The sequence below is a fragment of the Phycomyces blakesleeanus genome, assembly GCF_001638985.1.
Source record: "Phycomyces blakesleeanus NRRL 1555(-) unplaced genomic scaffold PHYBLscaffold_11, whole genome shotgun sequence".
In the NCBI taxonomy this organism is placed as follows: Eukaryota; Fungi; Mucoromycota; class Mucoromycetes; order Mucorales; family Phycomycetaceae; genus Phycomyces; species Phycomyces blakesleeanus.
The window spans coordinates 253,847-280,006 of NW_017265144.1; the positions used below are offsets into that span (position 1 = coordinate 253,847).

The window sequence follows — 26,160 nt, forward strand, 5'->3', positions numbered from 1 at the left end:
GTTTTTTGATTCATTCGATTAAATGTTAGTAAAATTTAAGCAAGGAAAGAATATCAATCCTTTGAAAGACCATTAAATAAAGTAAGAACTAGAAACCAAGTCACTTTAGTGATCAACCTCTTTTTCTTCTTCTTCTTCTTCATAACTGCAAAATAATGGCAGACAACGATTCACTGATTCTCAAGGGTCTCCAATCCCTCTCCAAGGCCCAAGATACTCGCTTGGAACTATACAAGGAATTTGACGAGTAAATACACAAAAGTTATCAACTCCATTTTTTCTTGTTACTTATGGAACATGGCAGTGCATACAAGGATTACCTAGTCGATGCATGTCCTCCTGAACAATATCATTCCATCTGCAAAATCGTCACAGAGGGATTCCAAGAAGTGTCATTAGATGTCCAAGCAATTGAACGCGCAATGTTGGACGCATTTAACCGTAAAGATATTGCAACCATGATTCGCCGTCTTCAAGAAGCTGAAAAAGAAAAACTTCGTGAGGTATGATACAAATCCAAATATGTAATATATATATATATATATACTAGAATCTTTACTTGTATATAATAACTTATCATCATAATTTCTTTTTATGCACTGAATATATAGACTGCAACCCTTCAAATTCTTTCAATTGAGGCACGCAAGGGAGACAAGGATTACGATGACACAATCCAAGAGAAAACCTCTTTGTTAAAACAGATCCAAGCTAATATCCAAGATATATGGGATGAGATTCGACAAGAAACAGCCGAACTATCCTTTCAACTCGCAGATAATTCGAAATAAACCATTCTCCAATATATACATACACACATTATATGCACCATAAATAATAATAACAGTAGGCGAAACAATTCCTCTGTGGATCGTTTGAATCAACATTTATACATTTGCATTATCTTTCACATTTGCACAATCAAGCATCTCCTTTCTTTTCCTTCGTGGTCATTTTTTTTGTCTTTGAATTATTATTATTTTTTATACATCTTTTCAATTTCTTGTAAAGTAGATAGGTCTATAAATTTAGATTTTGTCTTTGGGTTTGCTTAAACGCCGGAACCACGCATGCTCTCGAGGCGGTTGACAATGAAAAGACTGGTGTCGAGGAAACGCTCGACACAGTTGGCCAAACAAGTCTCCTCACTGCGATCCATCTTGTTGTTAACCTTGAAAATGCACTTATCCTATAATATTAAGTGTACATATAAGATATATTAGATATCTTTCTAAACGCGTTTCCTTTATTTCTCGTTTCTGCGTATTACCCAGCAAGTGTCAGCCAAGGTGTGGACGGTTTCTTGAATTTCCGCTCTAGCCTTTTCGACTTGGATAAACTGTTGGAGACAATGTTAGAGAGAGAGAGAAAAAAAAAGGCTCCATTAGGATTCCTTGAGGGCTAATGCCACTTACCTGGGCGAGTTCGCGCTGGTCGCTTTCTGTCAATTGAGCCTGCTGAGACATGATGTGGGAGAAGATGCTTGTTGTCTTGAGAACCAGGCATAGTTTTTAGAGTCAGTGGCTTGAAAATAGTCACACAGCCCTGCGTGAAGGCAAGGAAACAGTCACGAACAAGGCTAGTGCATTTCGGTTACGACGAGAAATGTTAAAGGACAGTAGGGGCAGTCAAGCGAAGAAGGTCAAAGGAAGTTCCATTAATATTAATGGATGTCCGAGCATTTTTTTTTTATTTTCATTTTTTTTTATACCAAATACTATTCCTTGAACTATTTTTTCTTTTTCTTTTTTTTTTTAAAAAAAAAGGTATATAGCTACCAGTATTTGAACATAAGTTTATGCCAATTTGAAATATATGCATTGGATAACTGTGGAGTCTAACAGAAATTCCAAATCGCCCCAATTTTAAATTGGAATACTTTTAACCAGTTTAAAAGCCGAGTTTTCTTTCATAGCACGCAGGAAACGCCAAAAAGCAAACATCCACAGCCAACCATTACTGTCAACCCATTATAGATTGTGTTACCATATCTGTCTGTTTCAAGGAACACAGCTTTGTCATGACTTTTCACACTCTCATATGGTTAACAGATCTTATTTTTTTATCTTAAGAAATACGAATTTATTTGTCTGCATTTGTTACTCTCCCCTTTCTTTCTTTCTTTCTTTCTTTTGTTCTTCAACTTCTTTCACAACTCCACTCTATGCATATCTTACCTGAAATCGCTGAAAAGTATAAAGCCTTGGCCGAAATTGCCAACGCCGTTATCCAGAGCAAAGGCGAGGACATCTGCTGGGACAATACAATCAACGAAAACTTAACAGTCATTGGAGTGGATACAAACAGAGTTGTCTGGGAATTCAAAGTCCAAAGATCCCACTGCAACTTGTTAGTCATGTTGCTGTAGAATACGTTGTGAAATAATATTGACTTTTGTTTCTTTTTGATTTCTTTCTTTTTTTTTTTAAAAAAAAAAAAAAAAAAGGCTGGGTAGTTTGCACGGTGGTTGTGTGGCAACCATCATTGATGTCTGCAGTTCTTTCTCTCTTCTGACATTTGATGGTTAGTATACTCACATATGACTGATTTAGCGAGTATACAAAAGTGGTGCTTTTGAAATAATGATATTTTACTATTCCATTGACTTATCTGATTAGGCAAGGAAAAATGGAAGTATGTCGGGGTCTCAACCGATCTTGCGATCAGTTACATGCGTGGGATTTCAGCAGGTGGTCTGGCCCGTATAGAATGCAACATACAAAGAGTGGGCAAGAACATGGCTAATATCCATACATCAATATACGACGAGAAAAACAACCTGTGCTACACTGGATCCCACACAAAGTTCTGCATCGATTCTAAGATGTAAAGCCACTGAGCTTGAGCTACAATTGTGTGCAGGACACATACAAGTTTAGCTGTAACTTGTATACATATTATAAGAAGCGACCTTAACAGCTATATCTTATTTAATTTATAAGAAAAATATTTTATAAAACAATAGAATAAATACGACACGCTATACAGAAGCAGGACTACTGTTATTAATACAATATCACAAGCTTCAAAACATCAAATTATATCGGATTATACAATAAAAGCTTTAATTATAATTATCCGTAACATATAAACAGAAATCCTTATAGTAATTTACTAGCATACTATGATGATATATACAAGCATGTCTTCTTGAGAAGACAAAAATATTCTTCTGGTAAACCACACATGCTAAACAAAACTCTTTGAGAACATTAAGGTACAATCGGTGCGAACAGACTAAAAGATCAAAAAAAGGGTAAAAAGAAGGGGGGTGTTCAAACTTAGCTCAAATACATATTAGATAGAACAAAGTGCTCACGGTACCATCACTTCCATCACGTTAAAATCTTTTACTAGAAAAGTCTTATAGGCTTTGTATCCTAAAAAAATCTTTTATCAAAAACATGTACTTCTTTCTCTATCTAATTGGCAGCGAAAAAAGAACTATCCAGTCAGAGTCATTTAAACTTTTTTTTCTGAACTTTTTTGAACTTTTAACCTGTCCATAATAACTCTTCCATTTTACACTATTGGGGGTACTCAGCCAGATTGATCGATCAAATTTTGATCGAAAAACGTACGGCTCTCTGATTAACCTAATCTTTACTTTTTTATATGCAATACGACACTGTTTTTATCTTTCTCCTTAATAAATCATAGAATTTATTGCCAACAGTCATATAATACTTCTTTCTCTCCATCTTACATGCCAAAATATAGTACAAAGCAGCAAGCAATTGATGCCTTGAAGAAATCGCATAAAATCAGGGAATTTATCGTGAAAAAAAAAACACTGGTAGAGTCTTTATCAGCAAGTGCAGACGAGCTTATTAAAGATATTTTAGAAGTAATCAAAAAGGAAGTTAATATAAAGTTGGAGCAGATGGCTGCCGCGAAGGAGCTTAAACAAACACTTAAAGCCAATAAATACATACACAAGGTTGACAATGTATTGCCAGATGTTGAGTACAGGGAAAGAGCACTTGACTTCTTCGAGAGTCTAGATGCCTACAGGTTCAAAGAAGAAATCAGAATGTGCAAAGATTATTCTATAAATGCTATAAAAATCTATGAATTTTGTACGAATTTTGTACTTTTGTCTTTTGGTGTCCTCAACTACAAATTGATACCATTGGCCAAGATTCACACAAGAATTTGATCGATCAATCTGGCTGAGTACCCCCATTAGTTTGCTTCACAAGTGCTAAAACATCTGCATTGATATTTCATCTTTTCTTCTTATTAGACCTTGTCAGCTTTACTCGCATGCCTTTTCTTTTGATCCCAATTAGCCACTTTTATTATAGTGACAGACATTTTCGCAGTACCTGTACTGATTCTGAACTAATTAATCGTATCCAATATAACTTGTACCTATATATGTATGCTTAATTTATGAACAGAAAAAAAAAGGGAATGTACTGTAATTAATTAGTCATAAATGCACTATATCAATATCTGGTTATCCAGAAGATCATAAAGAGTTGCTGTCCTTAGAGTGTGGCGCAATCCTGCTGAATATTTTACTATTTATTGGCCTTCTTACGCGTATCGTGTCTTTCTCTTTCTTTCACCTACTTATATTCCCAGAGTCAGACAACACCAGCCTGTAAGTAACCCCCACCGTTTCTTTTTTGAAAAGCACAAAAGAGAGTCTTTATACGAATATTATGCGTCCTTAGGGAACAAATAGAATTATTTCATGCTGGCAAAAAGATCACGATTTGTGGTCCGGTATGAGGTATTCGGGATTGATTTAGGGCTAATATGTCGATATGGGAAAAGTAGATACTGTGAGAGTGTTATTTATTAAAGAGACAAATTAATATTGTTTATATCTGTTATTATTAAAATCCCTGTAATTAAAATCCCTGTAGTGTAATGGTTAGTTTACACTGTATGAGTGTGTAGTGTACGTGTGCCTGGTGTGTAATAGTTCCGGAGATTGTTAACTTGCCAGGTTCATTAACAAGAAAGAAGCTGAGGATTGAGTAGCTTGCTGATTTGACCAAAGTATGAAAAGAAAAAGTCGGTGACGTTAATGAAATCGGCTGGACATTCATAACATGGTTTGTTTTGCATCAAAGACATTCGGGTGTTGGGTTTTGTGATCCAGAAGAATCCGACAAAACTTGCCACTTTTAAGATCAACTCTTATTTTATTGTTATTATTGTTATTATTATTATTTGGGCAGGAGAGGTATATATAGCAGCCTCACCTAACCGCAGTAGAGTCCACATGAATGCAGTATAACATGTTTACTCTTCTAGGATCGATTAAAGCACAAAGTCTACGAGATTCTTTTGTGATTGTCTCATGAATGCAAGGAAAGTTTTCTGTGTCAATAATTGTAGTCCTTTTAGGGTTGTATCCTTGGGTAGTGTTAATGACCTGCTTAATAATTGAAACACGAACACGAACACGATCTGGATGTATTGTTCTTCTGAACTTTGAATATCTCGCTGGTTAAGTTGGTCATCCTTTTCGCAAAAAATGTCTAGCTTTGTTCATGAATATTCTCCATACTTCCGTCAAGGCTTGAAGACACAGAATAAATGCTAATATACCCACATCATTAAAGGCTAGCTCTGACAAGCATAAGACGTCAAATATTTGCCATTCAGATACAGCACTAAGAACTGCGATAAATTTAGTGAAAAGAAATAGGTAAAGTAAAGTATCGATATATAGCTTTAGATAGAGTCTTTTGGTAGAGACTATATTAATGTTGATCTATAAAACACTGCAAAAGTATATCCAAGAAGTGTTCCAGAGACAGTGTAACTAGGCAACAAAAGCAGACAAACTGCTTTAGGAGGATGGGTCGAATACGTATTCAACTGGCTAGAGGGTAGGCGAAAAGACTCGTTTGGGGTTTAAACATCCGTCACATGTAAATCAAATCAATATATTCACCCAATAGCTCTATGATGTCTTATTATAAAAACTTGTATGTTTTGCATCAAAAGGCGTATCTACGGAGATTACAAGACCCAAGTTACCCTGTTCTTTTTTCTTTTTTCTTTTTTTTTTCACACACGCCGTCTGTATAAAGGCATATTATATTTAATGGCTGAATACCATCCCCCTAAAAAATAAATTGTTGTTTGAAATATTAGATTCCCGTTTTAAATTTTTCCCACCCATCTTAATACTCACTCCCCCTCTCACCTAAAGAGAGTCCTTTTTTCTTTCTTTTTTACATATATAATATTTTAAAGAAGAAGTGTAGGTACAGATATCATATTTTGGTATCTTCTTTAGCTGTTTGGTGTAGACTTTAGAGTGTTATAGATAGTCTTTTGTGAGTTCATTTATCGATCGCAAGCCATACTATGTTTGATTGATTGATTGATTGTTTGTTTGTTTTTCTTTCTTTATACAGCCTTCATATGATTGTGCAACATTTTTTAAAAGCCAATTTGATTGATGCTAAAATTTGATTGGCTATTAATGGCACTAGATATATGAGCCCATGTAATTTGATTCAAAATCCAAGTATTTATGAAATCCTCTACTATCATCAAACTAATGAGTTGTTCTGGCCATTAAAATAATTTCTATTGATTTATATCCTCACAGTAATTATGAACCCCCCCTCCCCATCAAGGTGGCCAAACTAATGAATTCTATTGGCTAAACCAAAATTATTATTATAAGTTTTTATTTAGTCTTCACATGCTAATTGCAACACAGCCCTTGCCAATAAACTACTACATACTGTGGTTACTGATTTTTTTGATACAGACAAATGATAGCTAAAGAGAGACAGAACAAGAGAAAAAGAAAAAGAAAACAAAAAAAAGTAATAAAAGGACAAGGAAATGTATGGCAGTATTTTTTTTTTCTCTTTTCTTTTCTTTGCACAGCTTCAACATAATGAGCAACATCAGCGACATCAGCAGCATCAGCAGCAACAACCGCAACAACAGCTTCAACAGCATTAGCAGCATTAGCAGCAACAACAGCTTCAACAGCTTCAACAACAACAACAACAACAACAACAGCTTCAACAGCAACAACAGCGACAATGGAATCTTCAACAGATCCATTAGCACAATCTCCCCCCTCCCATCCGTGGGAGGTTATAATCCTTCCCCCTCCCCCTCTCCTTCCCCCTCCCCCTCTCCTTCCCCCTCTCCCTCACCTTCTACAATTTTTTCCGTTTCCTCCCCCTCCTCATCACCCCCCTCCTCATATTCCGTTCGTTCGTCTGCTTCGTCGCTGGAGTCACGCCAGCGTTCGAATGCCCCCTCCCCCTCCTCTCTCTCTCGCTCACCTTCCTCTTCTTTCTCTTCCTCCTCCTCCTCGTCTTCTTTCTCTCTCTCCTCCTCTTCCTCATTCGTTCCTTACTCCTCCTCCTCGTCATCTTATCTCTCTTCTCCTCTTCCTTCCTCTTCCTCCTCTTCTTCTCTTTCTTCTCTTCCATCCTCTCTCTCCTCCTCCTCTTCATCTTCTTCATACGTTCCTTCATCTTTTGAAGAAGATGAAGTTTGTTCGGGTAAGTCTTGATTTATGTGTATATATGTATATAATATTAGATAAATGATAAAATCCTAATCACAGCTTTATATACATATATACATATATAGCCCCAGTTGTACCAAAAGGTACAAAGAGAAAGTTGGATGAGTTGGAGGAGCTTGCCGAGTTGGCAATGGAGTACCGCCGTGTGTACAAGCGCACGGCGGTTAACAAACCGTTCAAGAAGTCTCCCCTCGGTTGTGAAGAAGACGGGGATCTCGGGCAGGCGCCAAAGAAACCTGCGCAAGTACTTTCAGTTGGTGGTAAGTAACTACTTATCTTTATACATATTTGTGTGTTTATTTATATATATATATGTCTAACAAATGCCTTTTCTTTTCTTCATTAGCGGTAACCACTGGAACGAAGCGGGGCTGCCCCGAGGACTTTGACGAAGACGAACGCGTCCCAAAGCGCGTCCTTCGTCAGATCCTCGCTGATTACGAGGAACCCGTCCAGAAGGGCAAGACGGGCCTTCCATTGTCGAAGGCCCTCTACAGACGGGTTCTGAGTCAGGAGACCCAGGCGGCGGCGGTCCTGGCTATCACAGGGTGCCTCCACCCTAGAAAGTGTGAGGCAGTAAAGCCAGAAGAGGACGCCGCCGCTGTTACCGCCGTCTTCCAGGTGCCACCATCAGCAGCATCATCATCAGCAGCAGCAGCATCATCAGCAGCAGCAGCAACAGCAACAGCAGCAGCATCATCAGCAGCAGCAGCATCATCGGCAGCAGCAGCATCATCGGCAGCAGCAGCATCATCGGCAGCAGCAGCATCATCAGCGGCAGCAGCATCATCAGCGGCAGCAGCATCATCAGCGGCAGCAGCATCATCGGCAGCAGCAGCATCATCAGCGGCAGCAGCAGCATCAGCGGAAGCAGCAGCATCAACAACATAAAAACCAGCGCTTTTGGTCTGGAGATTCTTTTCTCAAGAGCGGGAAAAAAAAGATGAAGAATCTCCAGACCATCCCCGGCAGAAGCAGAAGTTACTCCAATTAACTTCTTTATATACCTTATAGCAACAGGAAGCAACAGATACCAATCTACTAACAAGCAACAGACTAATCTACTAACAAGCAACAGTTACTAATTTACTAACAAGCAACGGGAACTAACCTACTAACAAGCAACGAGAACTAACCTTACTGGCAACTAACTTGATTAGCAGAAACAGAAACAAAATCCGAAACCTGGATCAGTATTAGGATCAGTATTAGGATCAGTATTAGGATCAGTATCAGGATCAGTATCAGGATCAGTATCAAGATCAGTATTAGGATCAGTATCAAGATCAAGATCAATGCCAGGGTCATGGATAAGGATATGATTAGGATCAGGGTCAGGGTCAGGGTCAGGACCAGAAGGAAGGAAGGATAGATAAAATAAAAAAATTAGAATGTATATATATATATAAATAAATAAATATTATTTATTTTATTATTTATTTTATTATTATTATTATGAGAGAAATATATCTATTTTACAATTGCGGCAACATAAGAATCGTTGGATTTACTATTGATACTATATTGTAATATGAATTAAGAGAATATTAATACTAATGAAGACCTAGAAGACCATAATATATGACTATATAAAAGTAGCTATTGTACGGCACCAATAGTGCTAGCATTGGCATTGGCATTGGCATTGGCATTAATATAATAAATTTATACAAGAGCCACACACACACACACACATATATATATATATATATAGAAAAGCATATACGGCCGTTTATAAGAAAGTTCTTGAAAATGGAGCAACTTTACTTACCTAATGTTCTGGATGACACGAAACAAGAAATAATAATAACCAAAAAAGTTAATTTGTCATTTCATAAAAGCTAAGGATATCTTGATATAAATTACTACTTGCTTTGTCAGTTACGACTGTCCGTGCTGTGCTCGGTACAACAAGTAAAGTTGACGGCGAAGGGTTATGAGCAGAAAGGATACGGTATCTAAAGGGAATCCGAGGCACTATCGATATTCTACTGCGAAAAACAACATAAGATAGTAGTGCTCTATACTGGCAGCATTTTGTGCCATTCGAAAATGATGACGAAGAAGAAGAACAAAGGGGAGTTGGAGTTTATGGTATACACACCACAATTGAGTGAAGAACAGACTCCACAACCAAACACTGGTTCCTTATTGCTAATGAACCTGGCAAATTAACAATCTCCAGAACCGTTACTCACCAGACACATATACACTACACACTTACACGGCAAATATTTGGATAGTAACAGATATAAGCAATATTATTTTATCTACTTAATAAATAACACTCTCACAGTATCTACTTTTCCTATTATTGAGATACTAACCCATAAACAATCCCGAATACCTCAGAATATACGATAGGTTATGTAAAAAAAAATTCAATTGTATTTCGATTATATGTTTTATTTGCTATACTTTGCTATAGGCTGATTTTAGACTTTATTTATTTTTTTACTACTCTTTTTGCTATACTCAATAATACTCTTTGGATCTTCGTCACATTTCCTCACCCAGTGTCGAGCTACTCTTGGATTAATGTTCAATTTCTTGCCCTTGAGCTTAAAGGACTTGATGATATATTTATCAGTGTAGGAGATTTTCTGATGAGTACCCTCGTCTTTCCTTGCACTTTTTTTTGTAGTTTATTGAATGTATTATATACACAAAGGTCAGTTGGTCAAGACATCAAGCGGTGAGCTCAAGAGAGTCTAATAATGTTTAGGATGACAATTGCAGCAACTCGGTTGTTGACAATGGGAACTTCTTTAAATATATTTTGGAAGTGAGCCTCCCAGATAACACTGAGAGCTTCCGAACAATGCTTGGGAATACTGTGGTATTGCGGACTGTGACTGACTACAAAAAAAAGGGAAGGAGATCGGAATGGACATTGTGGGCCTGGCTTGTCTTTAAAACATCCGTTTACAAACATTTCTTATAATTATAGTGTATTCCCTTTTTTTCTGTTCATAAATTAAGCACATGTGTATATGTACACATCAGATTGCATAAGATTTATTAATCTAGAATCAGCACAGGTGCTGAGAAAACGTTCGTCACTACGATAAAGTAACTAATTGGGATCAAAAGAAAAGGTAGATGAGTAAAGCTGACAAGGTCTAATAAGAAGAAAAGGTGAAATATCAATGCAAAGGTTTTAGCACTTGTGAAGCAAACTAACAGCGTAAAATGGAATAGTTGGTCTGAGAAGCCCAAAAGCTCAAAAAAAAATCCAAACAACTCTGAATGGCTAGTTCTTCTTTCATTGCCAATTGTATTGGAAAGATCATACCTTTGATTGAAGAAATGATATTATAAACATTTAATTTGATCTAATATGCATTTGAACTAATTTTGATCTTTGTTTTTGAGATTTTCGTCTGTCCAAACCACGTTTTGAAAGTTCAAAAGTTTTGATCTTTTTTTTTGTTCTTTTATTAAAACTCTGATCCAATAATACGGCTAACATTTTTGAACCTTTTTTTTGTCTGTCCACACCAAATAACATCGTATAGTCTACTTTCATTATTATTATTATAATTCCAAGATTAATTACAATATGTACATGTGTACCTCAAAAACATCTTGATTACTACTATAATGTTTGGGTTACTTATTTTTCTTAGCAAATAGACTGTTTTGTACCATGCAATTCAAATAATCAGGTCAAAAACCTTATTTTCAATATGATTTATGCCGTTGGCCCTCAACAATTAAACAATCAAAAATAATAATAACTAAAAACTAAAAAGTTCTATTATGTATATATAAAAATGAAAGGTGTAGCGGTTTTATTAGTTAAACTGTAGCTGTCACAATCATATTTATTGTTGTCCGACACTTACATTGGTTATAAGGCATCTGATTTAATTGTCAAAATCGAACTCATCATGACATATCAAAAGAAAGCAAATGTGTTTATATTTGATGTTGGCTATTCTTGGAAGGATGTAATTCCAGGACATTCTAAGAGTATGCTTGAAGAAGCGCGACAAGTTATCAGAAAAAAACTTGAGGATAAGGTTGGCTCATACAAAATCATTGCCAAAGTTGCCAATCGGCGATTCTTATAATTAATAGATTTCGATTGGAAGAAAAACTGACATGACGGGTCTCATAGCAATAGGCACACCAGGTAAGAAAATAAAAGAAATTATGCATACACATATATCATCCAAATAACTAATTACAAACCACACTTTCCGTACGTCTATGTGTGTTTTCTTTTATTTATTTGCATCAGAAACGGATAATTCACTGGCAAGTCAATTTCCAGGCGAATATAAGAATATTTCCACAATTGAAGAAATAAAGCAACCCACAGTCAAGACAGTACAAAAACTATTCAATATAGAATTATCTGAAAGCAAGGAAACAACTGCTGATGGTAATATTAAATTGAACGGTGTTTTTGTGAATATATATATGAAATGATCTACAACATAATATTGTTATGTATCTATAGCTCTGGATGCTCTTATTTTGGCTATCGACATGATCGTCTGCTATTGCAGGAAGCTCAAATACGATAAGCATATATATTTAATGACAGATACAAGAGTCCCGATCAGCTGGATGGAAAATCACGAAATTATATCAATGCTGGAAACACATTCCATAAGTTTAACCGTTGTGTAAGTTTATATATACATAAGGAAGCATTTAAATAAAGAGTTAGATATTCACTATGGTATATTTTAGCTGCGCTGGGTCCAACATGCCTTACACAAACCAAGTATGTATATGTATATGTATATTCTCCTTTAATATACTTATTCATTTATATATATATATAGAATATGAATGAAAATGAGAAAAAATGGATAGAGATTATATCTAGACTAGGACCACCGTCTTCTTTTTGCAGCTTCGAAAAAGAATATGAGTTTGCGGACACTATCAACAAAAAAATCGTAAGAGCTTCACCATGCTTCCGTGGTAACATAATATTAGGTGATCCAGCAAATAGCCCTGATAATGGATTATACGTGAGCGCCCATATGTTTATACGCTCGGATCTCATTTCACGCAAGAGTGGAACAAAATGTTACGTTCCTTCATATCCGGTCGATGCAGAAGATGGAAAAAACATACACCCAGTGAAAGCAGAAACCAACTACAGAACTATTACGCTCGAGGAACTGGAAAAGAAATTCAATGCTCAAAATGATTTTGATCCAGAAGAAGAGCAACAAGGGGAAGATGAAGAAGGCCTGACGAGCAGTGACTCGGATAATCAGCAAAAGGACACTGTAAACTCAAAAGATATTATGAAAGCATATATTCTTGGCAAAACACTGGTTCCGGTCTCCAAAGAGCAACAGGATATGTTCAAGGTGGTTACATCACCTGGATTATATGTTATTAAATTCATTGATTCAGAAAAGGTATATTTTGAAAACAAAATATATGGTTTAAGCTATCTTAATTTCCCTGCTGGTCAATTTCTATTGCATAAATCATAAATAGTTTCCTGAAACCTATAAACTGTCCAAAGTATACACAGTTACAGCAGGATCAGTAGATGCCAAGGAGGCTGCCACTGTTATCACGGCTTTGGCAAAGGCCATGGAGGAAACAAAATCTGTTGCAGTAGTCAGATTTACTAATAAGCCTGAGTCTCCTCCAAAGCTCGGCGTTCTGTTTCCTTTGGTTGAAGAAAAGGTGGCTACATTATACTTTGTAGAGGTAAGAATAACAGCAAAAAAATTAAATAAAAAGTAATACCAAAGTTGAATACAAAGAATTTATTATTATTGTTATTATTTTCTTAGGCACCATTTAGTAATGATCTAAAGCCTATTCCTGAAGCAATAGAAGAGGCTCTTAAACCCAAAGATAATGAAGAAAGCAAAAATGCGTCAAATATAGCCAAGTTGGAGATCATGGAGAAACTTGTTGAGAGTATGTCACTTATGGAAGTCAGAAAAGACAAGGATGGGTATGTTAAAGTATATAGATACAAAAGAACTTTTGTTGACTGATTTTTGGTTTTGTAAAGAAATCCGTGTGAGCATGTAGTACCAGAGAATATCTTCAATCCGAATATTTGGAGAGTTTCAGAAACAATCCGTAGAAGGGCTATTGATGGGAAAGCAACTATTCCTGATCTCCATCACAGTATTAAAGAGCAAATTACGGTCTTACCAGAATTTGTCGAAAAAACAAAAGAATTGGGAAAACAAATTAAGGAAATTTTCAATATTGAAAAAGGTAAGCAACAACTGTTAATTTTTCTTATATATATATATTATAAAATACGATGTTTATTGACAAGTACATTTAAAAGTGGAAACTCCTGACGATACTAAGGAAAGGCATTACGGTGCTCTGAGAGAAGAGAAGATCAAAACGAGAAAGGAAGATGAAGACCACATCTCCCCTACCGATACTGGCGACATTGAACAAAACCAGCATATTACCAAGAAAATGAAGATGGATAATGGAAGTGCATTTGATACCAAAAACTATGAAGTCTTGCGTAAAGATGTGAAAGAGGTTTCTATTGAAGATCCAGTCGACGACTTTAAGGCAATGGTTGCAAATCCAGACCAGGATTTGGTAGAAGAAGGTTAGAGAGATGAATATGCACTATAAATTAGCGAAATACACACACATGTATGAAAGTTACTGATATTTATGGGTGTATGTATTTTGCGTACAACCTTTTCTTTCTTTCTTTTTAGCCTTTAAGCAAATAAGTGATATAGTGATTCACTTGGTTTCTACATCTTTTGGTGACCAATACTATAAAAAAGTAATCAGTTGCCTTGACTGTATGCGCAATGTAGCTATACAGGTAGTTACAATATATATTGCTTATATATACATATACATACATATATATATATAATAGTACCTACCCTAACCAATGTGCTCTAAGGATTTCGAGGGAGAATCGTTTAACAGGTGTTTGCATAAAATAAAGTCAATTTGTGATCTTTCAAATCCAGCCTCAAAACGTCTAGATTTCTGGGAAATGCTCAAGAAAACAGACATTACTCCTCTTACCAAAGATGAGACTGGATCTTCCAATGTGACCGAAGCGGAGGCAAAGAAGGTAAATTTGCTCCCATAATAATACATATATTCTTTACTAACTAACTGTACCTTCTAGTTTATGGAAGAAATTGATACCACAGATATGGAACCAAATATTCAGACTAAAAAATCGTACATTGCCACCGATGATCTTGTAAGACGAAAAATTATATTAAAAAGCATACATAAAACTAATCATAATAATAATAATCGATTCCAAATTATGTTTAGCTTGATCTATTCTAGTGTTCTTTCCTATTGCCAACAAGACGTATGATTTCCTTGTCTTTATGCACGTTGAAAGTGAAAAATAAAACTAAAAATATTATTGGTAGCAAAACCCTTTTTTTTCTTTTTAAAAAAAATCCAATAAATTACAAGCAACACTTTGCTTTGCTAAATCTTAAATTTGATAGCCGTCAAACTCAATACACAATTTATTTCATTATTTTATTTCTCTTTAAAATCTTGTCATGGAATTGACAAATGGGCTCGTGAATACATTGTTGGCAAATACAACATGTGGATCATTTGCATTGATTTACATTGCCGGCTTTTATCTTTTTCGGGATGCATCAGCTAATCTTTCTCGAGATCATCCAAAAACTATTGCCTCCCGTATAAAGTCAGTCATCCTAGCATCTATTGTCATTCCAATAATCGTATGGAGTGAGCTTTATATGAGTGGTACATTTGGAAATGTAATACGATCATTCGAGATCAATATTTGCTTATTCTATTAGTTGTAAAATGTTATCTTTTTTTTTCCTTGTCTCACAATCATTTTCTTTTTTAGATGTCTATTAAGAATCAGATCTCATCAATGTCCATCAGATTGGGTCTTTATGACCCAACTAATTCATGGCACATTATTCATATAATTTCTCCACTTTTACTGACTATGATTCTGTTTCTCGGGCCATTAACTTTGTTGTGGTTTGAGGAAGAACTTCCATTCCAACAAAACTTCAACTTTCAAAAAGATGCTGTCGAACATCTCCGTTCATTAGAAGGTCAACGAAATTATATCGCTGTAAGTGTGATTAAAGATATATATATATATAGAATATTACTTTTTTTTCTTCAAAAAATATATTGAACGATGACATTTTCTAGGCTCCTTTTACAGAAGAGTTTGTCTTTCGTGCTTGTGAGATTGCATTGTTATATCAAGCCGGGCATTCAAAAAAGTATCTGATTTTCATCTCGCCCATTTGGTTTGGAACAGGTAATAGATATAGATATGGATTTGCGGTTGTGATTATCAAATACATGTATATTTATGTATTTGGATGGACTTTAGCTCACTTGCACCACGTATGGGAAAAGTATCGCCAGTATGGATCTAATAAGAAAGCTTTGAAGCGAGCACTCCTGTCTTCCAGTAAGTAATCTGTATATAAGTATATAGATGAAATTTTTCTGACAAATGTCTTGGTAATCTAGGTTTTCAGTTTGCCTATACCACTGTATTTGGATGGTATGCAAGTTTTGTTTTTGTGCGCACGGGCAGTGTGTGGCCTCCCTTCTTGTGCCATTCGTTTTGCAATATGATGGGATTTCCTAACGTTGAGGGTATTTCGTACCAAAAGAAATGGGAGCAGATAGGTAAGTTAAGTTAATATATGTGGGCAAGATAAATTATTATTACTATTATTATTATTATTTTGCCTATTTAGCCCAAGTTATTGTCTATTTACATGTACATATGGTTGATCTAGTTATTTGGGCAAACTATATTGTCGGCGTAATTTTGTTTTATAATCTTATTTATTATCTTACTCCTTCTGCTTCTCAGAGCGGGTCTATTTACTGGTAAAGAAGCATTATTATTATGCTACCTTCTTTTTATTATTATTATCGTTTCATTTTCATTTTCATTTTAATTTTTTCATTTTATATCAAGCAAGTCCTTCATATATTATTATTACTATTATTATTTGTTACGGTTCCTGTTGTCTTTACTTGTTTGGGTCCTTCTTGTTATCATTGTCACTCTCATCACTAGATTTCTTGATATTGTAAAGCGCACTGTCAATCATTTTCTTGGTATTGTCTTTCACCAGAATAAACGCATCTCCTCGTTGGGAGCTCTCCCAGAACCTATTGAAGAATGCTTTTTGAGTGCCATCCTTCCAAGAGTCCATATATCGTTTTGTGAAGTTTTGTACAGGTGTGAAAGATCCAAGCACCATCTTTTTCACTATACATTATACCAAAAATGTTTAATTCATTTTCTTTTTTTTTTTTAAAAAAAAATTCTTTTTCGCTTTTTCTCCTCCTTTACCTCCTTGACCAAGCTGATCAACGTATTCTCCTAACTCAATTGACCGGTATCCTGGGCTAGAACAATAAACCACCTGATGAATTCATTCGATCTAGTCATACAAATCCAATTTAAACTCACATCACTTTTTTTACAGGAAGCTTTTCTATATCCAACCAACAAATATACCACATGTTAAAAATAATAATAATAATAATAATAATATATATATATATATCTAATTCAAAATTCCAGCAGAAAAAGAAAGCTTAGCAAGCTCTCTACTTACCAGCAAGGTGTTCCATTGACATGTCTAATCTTGTAGAAGCAATAATCCATCTTCCATAAAATGGATTCCATGAATTGGGTATCTTTAATTCTTCTAATTTTGACTTTCGTCGTTCTTCACTCTCCTTTAGAAAACAAAGCATACTACAAGATTGATTCAGCTTTTTTTCGTCTTTGTCAATTGGTGTTCCAATCTCCCCTTTCCCTTTTGAGCGCTTGAAATATTCGTTGGGTGCAAGAAAGATACAGAATTCCGTCCACTCGTCCGATTGGTTTCCTGTTTTCTTTCCATCCGGCCCAAGTTCTTCTCGTACAGCTTTCCGATTGAATGTCAACATAATTTTGTCTCCTCCTGGCTTCGTAGGTTGGCCAGCTGGTACTTCGGCAGACCACCATGGAGAAAGGATATCGTTTGACTCTTGCTCAGTTGGTGGTGGTGTAATGGGTGGTGGTGGTGGAAGCGACGATACGTCTGGGTTATTATTGTTGTCGTTGTTTGGGTCATTTGAAGAATCAGCAGTTGAATGTTCTTGTGGTTTTTTTTCACTGTTGTTTTTCATTTGAAATTTGAATGAAGCGATTGAATTTATATTAAAAGAAAAAAAGTGGCGGCAGTGGTGCTAAAGTTGCAGTCAAAAAAAAAGGGCTCTGCATGGACAGGATCCCCAAGACGGAGAGAATATTAGTGAATTGTGTGACCGTCGCTTTTCGTATCAATTTCGGGATTTCTAGCTGGTCCACTGAATAGCAATAGGTTCAAGCAAGTAAACAAGCAAAAAAAGAGAACATTTTGTTCGTTCGTTTTCCTTTAAAAAATATTTAGTATATGAAGAATATTCAAAGATATATCCAGTTCTATCTACTAGATACTTTTGGAGAAGAGTATAGTCAGGATCATTTCTGTATATATTTCCGTCCAAACAGTTGGCTATTTTATGCAAATATTACTACTAAAATAAAGGTTGGTGTTCTGTACATTGCTTTATTTCTCACGCAAAAAAAAATGTTAGTTCTCAAAAAAATGAACTCATAAAAAGTCATATAAGTCAAGTACTTTGCTTTGTTTTTCTGGAATTTAACACAATAAATAGATAGGTTTTTGTGGGATTTACAGGTAATTAGAATGTCATTTTGTTTTCATATAAAAAAATAAGCAAATTATTTATTTGCATTATGGGAAATGAGTGGTGATTTAATACACTGAGTAGCAGAAAACACACATCTTGCATTAAGCTCTGCCATTATAGCTCTTTCTGCTTTTATTCCTTGAGAAGTCAATCATTCCTATTAATCTTAATAATGATGTACTAAAATATAAAGCCTTTGAATACTATTTGGAAATGACAATAATATAATATCCTTCATACTCTTCCTCTTCCTCTTCTTTTGATGTATGCGTTTAACACACCGCTTTAATTTGGCAGCGTTCCTAATCGGGGTTTGCTTTTTCTTAAGGGGTTTGTCCCATTAAGCTTGAAGTTTGGAAATAGCGTTGACTATACATACACAATACTTGCTCCTTTCCTACTTTGATAAACAATTTAGAACCAAGAATAATGAAAAAAGAGGTGATGCAGTGCACACCCTTATTTAATTTGACAGTTCTCTTCAATTAGCCTAGTTCTTAATCAATTTATCCATACAAATATCCAATAAACTTCACAAGCTATTTAGGTCTATATTATTATTCTTTTTACATTTATATATCAAACTGTTAAAGATGTTCGGAAGGTCATTTCTTTTGGATCCTGCATCTCTTCAAATAGAAATAATAAGGGAAGATGTCTTCTTTCTGTAATTATTTTTTCTTTATGTATGTATGTTTCTTTTTTTTGACAAACAATCCCCCTCTCTTTATCTCTCTCGGAGGACTAAATCTACCACAACTCCTTTCTTCTCTCTCTGTTCTTTTTGATCAACTGGCGTCTGTAACCGTATTCTTTTGTAGGTTCTTGCTCGGCTGCGACAGCACGCTTGACGGTGGTTGGTGCATTGATACCGACAAAAATTTCAGAACATCCAAATTTCTCTGCCAAACGTTTCCGTGTCCACCGTGCGGGATCCTGTGCTCTCAATTGGCGCATTTCCTCTTTCTCACTCTCTGAAAGAACCTTTGTTTCCGTAGCAGCCTTCTTTAATACAGGGGCGGTGCTCTGGACAGCAGGTGAGACAGGAGGTTGACGGGTCACAAACAAACTGCCATCAGCCAATTGACATTCTTGAATGGGCAGACGAGAAGTCATTTTGAGGTTGGTGGTTTTACTTTTGGTGGCATAGGTGCGTGCGCTGACGAATGGTCTTACGAGACCGAATGAGCGGGAGAACATGGTGATTAATGGACAGACAGGGCCAACAGAAGACGACAAGAGCGTGAGGAGGGGTAGGAAGGTGCGGCTTTCTTTATTCAGTAATACCAGGGCTCCATTTGGTCTCTGTTACTATTTTGCGTGACGCGCCTATGCAAGCCACCCCTTCTGAAAGGGATATGTCTTTGCGGAGATTAGATAAACCATATGCTTTAGACAATGGAAAGGAACCAAGGATACAAAAAAATCAAATTCAATCAAATTAAATATAAAAGAAAAAAAAGTGTAGAAAAGCGAAAATGTTTATTAGAAATAGTGTTTTATTTGTTTAGTCAAGATGATGATAGAGCAACGCGTTCCTTGACAAGTTCCTCAACAAGAGTCAGATCGGGTCTTCCGAGTGCTGACTTCTTGCGATCCCAGTCAATTACAAATGGTCTCTCGAGTAATGAAGAATCGCCTTCGATTATCTTGTAAACCTCTTCCCATGAACTGGATTTTCCCTGTGCTTCTGGCCGCAGCAAGTAGTCCCATGGGTTGGAAGCATATTTCTCTGGAAATTCCAGGGAGTTTCTCAAAGTTTCGAGAACTTCTTTGCTTGGAGGGCTCTTTTTGTACAGAACAATTTCGAGGTCATACATTTTTTTGCCATCTTTTGTCTCATTTTCCTCGAGGATTACGACAGACTTGCGAGACTTTGTGCATTGTGGGTTATGATAGACTGAGAGACGTGCCATTTGGGATAATCGGGGTAAAAGAGGCATCAGCTTACAATCAAAATAGTCTTCCCCATGTATACTATACATATCACGTGTAGTGTTTAATTTTTTTTTTATGAGACAAAGTTTTATTATTAAATCAGCAATCTTACGGGAACGACGTTTCATGGTGGGGCACGACATTTCTATCTAACCGGGCTACTCAATTGTGGCTACATTTCTGGGGCCCGGTGTCTTTCTCTAATCCTTCAGGATAAAATGGTGTCTTGAAAAAACACAATATATTTATTGTATGCATTAGCGTTACTACTTTGTCCCCACAATTTGTGCTTATCTATATCTCCCAAGGCACTTAACTCTCGTTGTTTTAAGAGTTACAGTCTGTATTTGGGCAACTTAATAATTAAATACGGTCTCACGCGAAAAACAAATCCTATATATTCAATTAATAGCTGTTTGCGTCCTAAGGTTAGACTTGACAATAAAGAAATAATAATTAGTCCCAAATACACTATATCAATAGTCAGTTATACAGAAGATCATAAGAAGTTGCTATCATTGGATTGTGACACAATCTTATCGAATACCTTACTATGTATTGGCCTTCTTACGCGTATCATGTCTTTCTCTTTCTGTCATCTACATATTACCAGAGTTCAGCAGCATTAGCTGGTAAGTAATCCCCATCAACTTTCTTTTTGAAAAGCACAAAAGAAAAGTCTTTATGCGAATATTTCGTATCCTGTTTTACCAACTATTATAACAAGAATGAATCTTTAGGGACCAGATAAAGTTATTCCATGCCAGCCAAAAAGTCTCGACTTGTGGTCCGGTAGAATCAAAATGCCACCACCGCCAGGAAATGTCGTTCCCCTAAATTTAGCGATTATTTAGAGCATTGCAATGAAAACGATATCGAAAGTAGAAACAATCGAGGTTGGTAGTGCAAGTGGAAAGAGAAAGCCCCAGGCTCGGCATGATATCACAAGATCATCACCAAAACTCAAGAAACTTAGGAAAACCGCTTATTCTTCTTCGGAGTAAATAATAATATTGATTTATATATTTTTGAACCACTTCTTACACAAATGAATTGGACAATCTTTTTCAAAAAAGTAGTCGGACTTTTCAAACATTTGGTAAATTGAGTGAAAGCACTGTATCTTCTAGAATAGCATCTTCTAGAATAGGGTCTTCTAGAACTATTGGGGATTCAATACTCCAGTTCGCTATAGCACAAACGTAGGATTGTGACGTCCTCTTCGTCTTATAATTGTAAAGCTCAATAGAAGATTTGAAGCTCAGACCCTTTACAAAAAAAAATAAGCTAGTTACCGAAGACAAGCAACCTCTTGTGCATCACTTTTTTCATTGACATGAATCCACAAATTTCTGAGCAGGAGGAGGAGGCAGTATGCTACAAGTCAGAGACTTGTAACTTTAACTACTGCAAAGAAAGAGAAAGTTGTGTTACTTCTCCTGAGTGTGATTATGATTACTGCATCAAACCAAGTGATTACCAATCAATGGTACCTGAAGAGGATCTAAAGGGATCTGGTAAGTCATTTTGATAATCGAAAATAAAATAAAATAAAATAAAATAAAATAAAGTAAAGTAAAAAAATATTGTCGACTTATAAGTACATACATATGTGTTTCTAATAAATCTATTAAATAGTTCTACTGAAACGCCTAAGCTTCCTTGATAGATTCCTCGTAGTCTGGATTCTACTCGCAATGGTGACTGGTGTATTGATTGGATATTACGTACCAAATGTACAACCTGCATTTGCAACAGTACAGTTTGGATCAGTGTCTGTTCCTATTGCCGTTGGATTGCTTGTAATGATGTACCCTGTTCTGTGCAAAGTTCAGTACGAACGTCTTCCTGCCCTCTTGACAGACAAAAATGTTTGGATTCAGATCGGAATCTCAGTCTTCATCAATTGGATTATTGGGCCAATCGTTATGACAGCTGTTGCATGGGCTACGCTTCCCGACCTTCCTGGATTTAGAACTGGCGTTATCATGGTCGGTCTTGCCAGGTATGATATATTATATATTATATACTATTTATGATATATTGTATTTTTTTAGATGTATTGCAATGGTCTTGATTTGGAACCAATTGGCTGGTGGTGATGCCGATTATTGTGCAATCCTTGTAGCTATCAACTCGGTGCTTCAGATTGCCTTATATTCCCCTTATGCGGTGCTTTTTATCAACATCATTCCCGGGTGGTTTGGTGCTCCAGTAGATACCACAATTGATGCATCGATCTGGCCTGTTGCTCAGTCTGTCTTGATCTACCTCGGTATTCCTTTGGCAGCTGGCTTTTTGACACGCTTGGTTTTGTGTTACCTCAAAGGAAAACAATGGTACAATGCCAAATTTGTTCCTCACGTCGGACCTTTTGCTCTCCTCGGACTCATTTATACCATCATTGTCATGTTTGCCAACCAGGGCCATCATATTATTGACAATATTGGATCTGTCTTTAGAGTGGCAGTTCCACTTGTACTTTACTTTGCGATCATGTTCTTTTTGCCTTTCTTTATTCTTAAGCGTCTCAGAGTCCCTTATCCGCTTGTTGTTACCCAGTCATTTACGGCTGGAAGTAACAACTTTGAGCTTGCTATTGCTGTAGCAGTTGGTACCTATGGTATCGAGTCCGAGCAGGCATTGGCTGCCACTATGGGCCCTCTCATCGAAGTACCGGGTAAATTACATATTGGGAAGTTTGGGAATACCAATTTACAACTATATTAACACACACACACACATATATATATATATATATTATTTTTATTTTTAGTGCTGTTGGCTTTGGTGTACTTGTCTTTATTGTTCAAGAAGAAGCTGGCATGGAACCAGAAGCCTAGTACATGCACATCATGCTAAATATACCAGAAGGGGTGTATTACTGGACAATAGTCCTCTCTGCATCTTTGCTATTGTAGAGTATTAAATTGAAATAAAAGAAGTGAAATATTATATCTGGTCAGGACAGGTCAGGACAAGACTGCCTTGCATCACCGATTCTTCCTATCACTAAGCTTAACATTATACCTGATGCCTTTTAGTTTTACATGACAAAACAAAATGTCAAGATAAACCTGCATATATTACCCCCTTTATCCCAGTCCTCTTTATTTTATTTTTTTAAAATAAAAACCTCCTCCTCCATTTAATTTACGCGATAGTATTACTGTATACTTCCCCCCCTTATTTTTTGTTTTGTTTTTAGATACCCAAGGTCTGTAGAGTTGGTTTTTCCTTCCTTTATAAAAGCCATTCAATGCAAATTAACTTGATAAGTTTTTTCTTTCTTTCATTCATTTCATTTCACACCTTGCTCTCATGAAGTTCACTTCTATTTCAATTTTGCTATTTGCTCTTTGTGTCTCTGTAAAGACCGTTTCAGGAAACGTTGCCTGCCATGCTGCTGAAGAGGCTAGAGTCCAGTCTGCATGCCAAGATCATTGTGGAAGTACCGGTTATACAGCGGGTGAATGTGGTGATCGTGGAATCTGTATTTGCAGTTCTTAAAAAAACTTACTAGTCTGGTTCTCGAAAATCAAGTAAATAATCTGTCACTTTATTTGATGCTCTTCACAGACACTAACAATTATGTTCCTTTAGATTAAATACATCTTTGCTTTTGTTCCAAACAGACTGGAAGCATAAATAAACAATAAAAAGAACAAAAACACTCGCAAAACAACTTTTCTTCTTCTTTTTTTTTACACAAAAAATATTTCTTTAAAGAAGAAGGAAATGAATGCTACATATACTCCTGATTACAAACTCTATAAAACAAGTCAATAAAGTCATCAAAAACTATCCTCCAAATTATTATTATATATTATATTATCCCTGTTATTAATATTTCGCCCTTTTTTTTTTAACAAATCATGATCATAATAGATATCTTCATTAGTCTCCTTACTTATGATCAAGTAAGTTTATTCTAAATCATACTCTTATGTATATTTGCAAGTTTAGATACCGTATCAACAGTAGATTTGCATCCAAGTTTCTTCAAGGAGAGACCAGAATAATAAACTTTACACATATGTTTAATAATTAATCAACCGATAAATTAAGTCATTAACTAGCTTAAACATCATATATTGATGTATATATGTGGGTATGTTTGGACTAGCGCTTCATTTTATTTTTTTTAAAAGAAATCTGATGCTTCGTAGGAGTGTGGCGTAACTTAAGAAGTATTGGAAAGTAATTAGCAGGTTAAAGGTTTAATATATAAAAAGAAACCTTGCCCTAAAACAATGATAAAAGAGCTAGGCCTTAATTTTGATAGAATAATAAGCAAAACTAAAGCGACCATCCATAAATTGTTTTTAGTGTACACCTTTATGAGATGATATAAGATGAGATGAGATGAGATTTGTTCCGGACCTTTATGATACTCGGATACAGCTACAGGGAGACTCTCCTGCAAAGTATATATATATATATAAATGTATATTTATAACTCTATATTAATAAATTAGTCAAAACTAAGCAAAAATAGCTCTATAACTTACATAAATTGAGATGGTCTGATCTGAATATTAAAAATAAAAAAAGTGAACTTAAGGGCACATCCTGTTCAGATAATATAGTTGAGCTGTAATATTATAAATTTCAATATTTCAATATTTTTATAGCTAATATATTCCTATGTACACGGGCATATATATAACAATTTATACTCAACAAACTGCCCTTTCCTTTAATTGAAAAAAAAATACAAAGGTACAAATTCGGGATTAATCCAGTTTGCGTGGATAGACTAAAAATTCCAAAAAAAAGCCAAATTTGTTGAACGTCTCTGACTGGCTAGTTCTTCTTTCATTCCCAATTGTATTGAGAAGATCATGATTTTAATGGAAGCGACATTATTACGAGCACTTGATTTTATCTAATATTCATTTGAACTACTTTTGAACTTTTTTTTTACTGTCTGTCCACACCACTTACATATAATAAGTCAAAATACTTGCTTTTTTAGACAAGCCGTAGTGTTTAAGAGGTATATATATATATATAAAAGTAAATGAAGGATCATATTTGATTAAAGTCTTACAAGCTATCAGAGATATACTGGTGTAAATCAAGTATTAAAGCAGTAAAAAACTAAAGAAAAGAATATTTCTTAACTATTACTTGAACAAGGAGTTTAAACATGCGAGTTTACAGTATAGATACTTATAGACTGGAGCGAATGTGCCGCAAAAGCACTCAGAAAAAGAATACCTAAAGTTGTATCGAAATCGATAGTACAATAGCATGTCAATCGGTTAAACTATAATGAAAAGTGCAGTAAAACACGTTATACAAAGCCTAGAATTTGAAAATTCAAGTCGCATAATTGAATATGTGGTATACACACCACAATTGAGTGAAAAACAGACCCCACAACCAAACACTGGTTCCTTCTTGCTGATGAATCTGGCAGGTTAACAGTCTCCGGAAATGTTACACACCAGGCACACGTACACTACACACTCATACAGTGTAAACTAACCATTACATATCAGGGATTTGAATTACAGGGATTTGAATAGTAACAGATATAAACAATATTGTTTTGTCTCTTTAATAAATAACACTCTCACAGTATCTACTTTTCCTATTATTGAGATACTAACCCATAAACAATCCCGAATACCTCAGAATATACGATAGGTTATGTAAAAAAAAAGATTTTCAATTGTATTTCGATTATATGTTTTATTTGCTATACTTTGTTATAGGCTGATTTTAGACTTTATTTATTTTTTTACTACTCTTTTTGCTATACTCAATAATACTCTTTGGATCTTCGTCACACTTCCTCACCCAGTGTCGAGCTACTCTTGGATTAATGTTCAATTTCTTTTCTGCAGCTGATGCTGCTACTGAAATTAACAATTTCTTGCTCTTGAGCTTAAAAGACTTGATGATATATTTATCAGTGTAGGAGATTTTCTGATGAGTACCCTCGTCTTTCCTTGCACTTT

The 26,160-nt window shown here is 35.6% G+C and overlaps 11 protein-coding genes across 11 annotated transcripts; 7 read left to right on the top strand and 4 right to left on the bottom strand.

Moving 5' to 3' along the window:
* Positions 1–155: 155 nt before the first annotated feature.
* PHYBLDRAFT_145607 (hypothetical protein) lies at positions 156–791 on the top strand (the record flags this gene model as incomplete). The annotated part of the gene is made up of 3 exons (XM_018431488.1): positions 156–247; positions 305–503; positions 612–791. The coding sequence occupies 3 exons, from the start codon at positions 156–158 to the stop codon at positions 789–791; spliced, it is 471 nt and encodes a 156-aa protein (XP_018291245.1).
* A 260-nt stretch (positions 792–1,051) lies between these two features.
* PHYBLDRAFT_145608 (hypothetical protein) lies at positions 1,052–1,466 on the bottom strand (the record flags this gene model as incomplete). The annotated part of the gene is made up of 3 exons (XM_018431489.1): positions 1,052–1,189; positions 1,271–1,339; positions 1,416–1,466. The coding sequence occupies 3 exons, from the start codon at positions 1,464–1,466 to the stop codon at positions 1,052–1,054; spliced, it is 258 nt and encodes an 85-aa protein (XP_018291246.1).
* A 698-nt stretch (positions 1,467–2,164) lies between these two features.
* On the top strand, positions 2,165–3,087 carry PHYBLDRAFT_187028 (hypothetical protein; the record flags this gene model as incomplete). Its single annotated transcript, XM_018439318.1, has 3 exons — positions 2,165–2,349; positions 2,447–2,523; positions 2,619–3,087. The coding sequence occupies 3 exons, from the start codon at positions 2,165–2,167 to the stop codon at positions 2,828–2,830; spliced, it is 474 nt and encodes a 157-aa protein (XP_018291247.1). The 3' UTR covers positions 2,831–3,087.
* A 619-nt stretch (positions 3,088–3,706) lies between these two features.
* On the top strand, positions 3,707–9,021 carry PHYBLDRAFT_187029 (hypothetical protein; the record flags this gene model as incomplete). The annotated part of the gene is made up of 12 exons (XM_018439319.1): positions 3,707–4,079; positions 4,247–4,382; positions 4,436–4,609; positions 4,683–4,734; positions 4,878–4,884; positions 5,196–5,248; positions 5,583–5,668; positions 5,754–5,852; positions 6,223–6,233; positions 7,594–7,788; positions 7,875–8,149; positions 8,689–9,021. 12 exons carry the CDS (start codon positions 3,707–3,709, stop codon positions 8,848–8,850), a joined length of 1,623 nt encoding a protein of 540 aa, XP_018291248.1. The 3' UTR covers positions 8,851–9,021.
* Positions 9,022–11,421: 2,400 nt separating this feature from the next.
* PHYBLDRAFT_65808 (hypothetical protein) lies at positions 11,422–14,818 on the top strand (the record flags this gene model as incomplete). Its single annotated transcript, XM_018441536.1, has 14 exons — positions 11,422–11,553; positions 11,612–11,666; positions 11,775–11,918; positions 11,997–12,165; positions 12,233–12,266; positions 12,328–12,918; positions 13,001–13,219; positions 13,306–13,472; positions 13,533–13,744; positions 13,809–14,102; positions 14,218–14,330; positions 14,415–14,591; positions 14,649–14,726; positions 14,804–14,818. 14 exons carry the CDS (start codon positions 11,422–11,424, stop codon positions 14,816–14,818), a joined length of 2,400 nt encoding a protein of 799 aa, XP_018291249.1.
* Positions 14,819–15,045: 227 nt separating this feature from the next.
* Positions 15,046–16,391, top strand: PHYBLDRAFT_145613 (hypothetical protein; the record flags this gene model as incomplete). The annotated part of the gene is made up of 6 exons (XM_018431490.1): positions 15,046–15,273; positions 15,369–15,605; positions 15,689–15,800; positions 15,876–15,956; positions 16,019–16,180; positions 16,252–16,391. 6 exons carry the CDS (start codon positions 15,046–15,048, stop codon positions 16,389–16,391), a joined length of 960 nt encoding a protein of 319 aa, XP_018291250.1.
* A 142-nt stretch (positions 16,392–16,533) lies between these two features.
* Positions 16,534–17,686, bottom strand: PHYBLDRAFT_145614 (hypothetical protein; the record flags this gene model as incomplete). The annotated part of the gene is made up of 4 exons (XM_018431491.1): positions 16,534–16,775; positions 16,860–16,915; positions 16,980–17,004; positions 17,128–17,686. The coding sequence occupies 4 exons, from the start codon at positions 17,684–17,686 to the stop codon at positions 16,534–16,536; spliced, it is 882 nt and encodes a 293-aa protein (XP_018291251.1).
* A 1,135-nt stretch (positions 17,687–18,821) lies between these two features.
* PHYBLDRAFT_181465 (hypothetical protein) lies at positions 18,822–19,467 on the bottom strand. The gene has a single exon (XM_018438473.1). It carries the CDS (start codon positions 19,451–19,453, stop codon positions 19,004–19,006), a length of 450 nt encoding a protein of 149 aa, XP_018291252.1. The 5' UTR covers positions 19,454–19,467; the 3' UTR covers positions 18,822–19,003.
* A 297-nt stretch (positions 19,468–19,764) lies between these two features.
* PHYBLDRAFT_145616 (hypothetical protein) lies at positions 19,765–20,196 on the bottom strand (the record flags this gene model as incomplete). The annotated part of the gene is made up of 1 exon (XM_018431492.1): positions 19,765–20,196. One exon carries the CDS (start codon positions 20,194–20,196, stop codon positions 19,765–19,767), a length of 432 nt encoding a protein of 143 aa, XP_018291253.1.
* Positions 20,197–21,888: 1,692 nt separating this feature from the next.
* On the top strand, positions 21,889–23,145 carry PHYBLDRAFT_133726 (hypothetical protein; the record flags this gene model as incomplete). The annotated part of the gene is made up of 3 exons (XM_018429588.1): positions 21,889–22,196; positions 22,249–22,871; positions 22,968–23,145. 3 exons carry the CDS (start codon positions 21,889–21,891, stop codon positions 23,051–23,053), a joined length of 1,017 nt encoding a protein of 338 aa, XP_018291254.1. The 3' UTR covers positions 23,054–23,145.
* A 367-nt stretch (positions 23,146–23,512) lies between these two features.
* PHYBLDRAFT_145618 (hypothetical protein) lies at positions 23,513–23,799 on the top strand (the record flags this gene model as incomplete). The annotated part of the gene is made up of 2 exons (XM_018431493.1): positions 23,513–23,684; positions 23,771–23,799. 2 exons carry the CDS (start codon positions 23,513–23,515, stop codon positions 23,797–23,799), a joined length of 201 nt encoding a protein of 66 aa, XP_018291255.1.
* Between the last annotated feature and the right edge of the window lie 2,361 nt (positions 23,800–26,160).

What these genes read in the sequence shown, in the direction of transcription:
- PHYBLDRAFT_181465 (XM_018438473.1), bottom strand. Translation starts at nt 19,453, where the DNA reads ATGTTCTCCCGCTCATTCGGTCTCGTAAGACCATTCGTCAGCGCACGC.